The following is a 2,158-nucleotide window of genomic DNA, read 5'->3' on the forward strand; positions in this document are numbered from 1 at the left end:
CACATATGTGAGGGTCCCCCCTCTTCCCCTCCCCCCCCTGGCCCCGGGAAAAGCCAGCTCCAACCGCACCCACTCTGTGCTGGACATCCCAGAGTATGCGGTAAGTTTGGCAGCCCTCAGCAAGGTGGGGTCTGGCTCCCCCCCAGCATGTGGGGCACCCCAAACTCTGGGTCCTGGGCTGAGCCACAGCACCGAGACCTGAGGGGAAGGATCTGTTTCACCTGCAGGTGGGTGACACAGGCAGGACAGAGTGCCTGGTGGGGAGACGAGGCAAGCATGTCCCAGGGGGCCCCCCCAGCTGCCCGCTGTGCCTTGGTGCAAAGCCCTGGGCACGTCCCAAGCCTCCTGCAGGCTCAGCCCCAGGTGCTGCCATGGTGCTCAGGGCAGTCCCTGAGGAGTGCATTGCATGTGCCCTGTAGGGATGTCCCCATCCCGGCAGTGGGGTGTGAGGGTCTAACCCCTCCACGGTGCAGGCACTTACCTGGGTGAAAGCCCACCACCAGGTCAGGACGGGGAGCCAGCTTGGTCTCCACGTGGCTTTCCCAGAAGTCGTGGTAGAGCCCTTTGTAGCTGCTGAGATAGACCCTCCCTCGGGGTGCCAACGTGGTCAGGGGTGGCCTCATGATGGGTCCGTCCACCACGTCCACCCCCACCATCACCATCTCCACGCCCTGGTGCCCCGGGAACATCCGTGTGAGCTCGTCGTAGTCTGTCAGCCGCGTGTTGAGGGTCTCCACGTGGGAAGCCCCCACCACGTGCACGGTCAGGGGCCTGGTGAGAGGGTCGATGCCGAAGAGCCGCAGTCCCAGGCCGATGGTGAGCGGCCGCGAGTGGAAGTCGGTGACCAGCCGCCGGATGGATTCCCGCAGCTCTGCGTCCTCCGGCCGGGGCTTCCCGGCGTTGGCCCAGAGCAGGGTCATGTACCGCCCTGCCACGATGGCACCCAGCTTCTCCTCCAGCTGCTCCTGCATGGAGAACCAGTCCTCCCAGCCCTTCACGTCCCGGGCAGGTTTTGTCCAGGTCTCCGTGGGAAATGGGATGTCTCCTGGGGAGGCAGGAGGAGGTTGGAGGGTGCAGTGGTGGTGCGACAGCCCAGGCTGCTTGTCCCACCTGTGCTGTGGGAGTGGGGCTGGAGAAGGGACACTACATCCCACCACAGGACCTGAGCAGCCTGGGACGGGGGTCAGGCAGGCCTGGGGGGACACATGCCCCACCTGTGAAGACGAGCCACTCCACCAGCCGATCCAGAGCCACCAGCTTCAGCTTCTTGCAGAACTTCTTGTGCAGCGGCCAGTTGGCACGCTGGCATGCCACACCGCAGTAGTACACATTTTGGCACCTGGGCAGACGGGCAGCATGCCCAGCCATGGAGGGGGGGCACAAACCAGCCCACCGAGCCTGGCTCCCTGCCACCCCCTCTCAGGGCTGTGTTACTGTTTTGGAGGCTGGAGCTGCGCACTGGGGTCAGACAACCCTCACTTCACCCCAGCCACCAGGCTGGAAAGGAGGGATGGATCCATCCCTGTGCCATCAGACCATCTCCCCACCATACCTCTTGCAACGCCGGAGGCTTTTGGGGTCCGGCAGGGCATCGGGGAGCTTCTTGCACTCGACACAAAATTTGAAGGTGTCCTCCATCTTCTGGAACATGTCAAAATACGTCCGGATGCCAAAATCGCTGCCTCTCTTCCTGCCGTCCATGGCAGACCTGCAGACATCAAAGGGTGAGCAGAATCCAGCCCACTGCCACAACGGTGGGGCTGATGTCCTGGCTCTGAGGCTGCCAAGATTTTTAGCTGCAGCCAGGAGCATCCTGGCCTGGGTGGGGATGGGGAGCCAGGCACTCTGGAGGGGTCCACCCAGGAGCCCATGGGCTCCCCATGGGCTGAGCCGGGAGGGTGAGAGGAGCCATGGGAGCTGCTCCAGCTGCTAGGAGACACACGGGATGCACTGCCCGGGGGAGGGGGTGGGGAACTGGCACCCATGGGTGCTCACTCACTTGTAGTCCTCGTAGCTCTTCATGTTGAGCTTCTGCAGGATGACGTGGGACAGCCCCGGCACGTTGCGGTCCATGGCCTGGAAGCCCAGCGAGTCCACGTCGGGAGCCCTCGCCGCTGGCTCCTCCGGGGCCTTCTTGGAGCGACCTGTTTTGGGGGCA

The 2,158-nt window shown here is 64.0% G+C and overlaps 1 protein-coding gene across 1 annotated transcript in view; it reads right to left on the minus strand.

Moving 5' to 3' along the window:
- The window catches only part of MSS51 (MSS51 mitochondrial translational activator), a 2,773-nt gene extending 621 nt beyond the window's left edge, over window positions 1-2,152 (minus strand). Inside the window, exons 1-4 of the mRNA XM_017741287.1 lie at window positions 2,000-2,152; window positions 1,553-1,708; window positions 1,215-1,339; window positions 436-1,045 (exon numbers count right to left, since the gene is read on the minus strand). Coding sequence (XP_017596776.1) covers window positions 436-1,045; window positions 1,215-1,339; window positions 1,553-1,708; window positions 2,000-2,073 — 965 coding nt within the window. The 5' untranslated portion in view covers window positions 2,074-2,152. The remainder of the gene's footprint in view (window positions 1-435; window positions 1,046-1,214; window positions 1,340-1,552; window positions 1,709-1,999) is intronic.
- Window positions 2,153-2,158: the final 6 nt, after the last annotated feature.

The sequence above is a fragment of the Corvus brachyrhynchos genome, unplaced genomic scaffold (assembly GCF_000691975.1).
Source record: "Corvus brachyrhynchos isolate BGI_N302 unplaced genomic scaffold, ASM69197v1 scaffold58, whole genome shotgun sequence".
Taxonomy (NCBI): Eukaryota; Metazoa; Chordata; class Aves; order Passeriformes; family Corvidae; genus Corvus; species Corvus brachyrhynchos.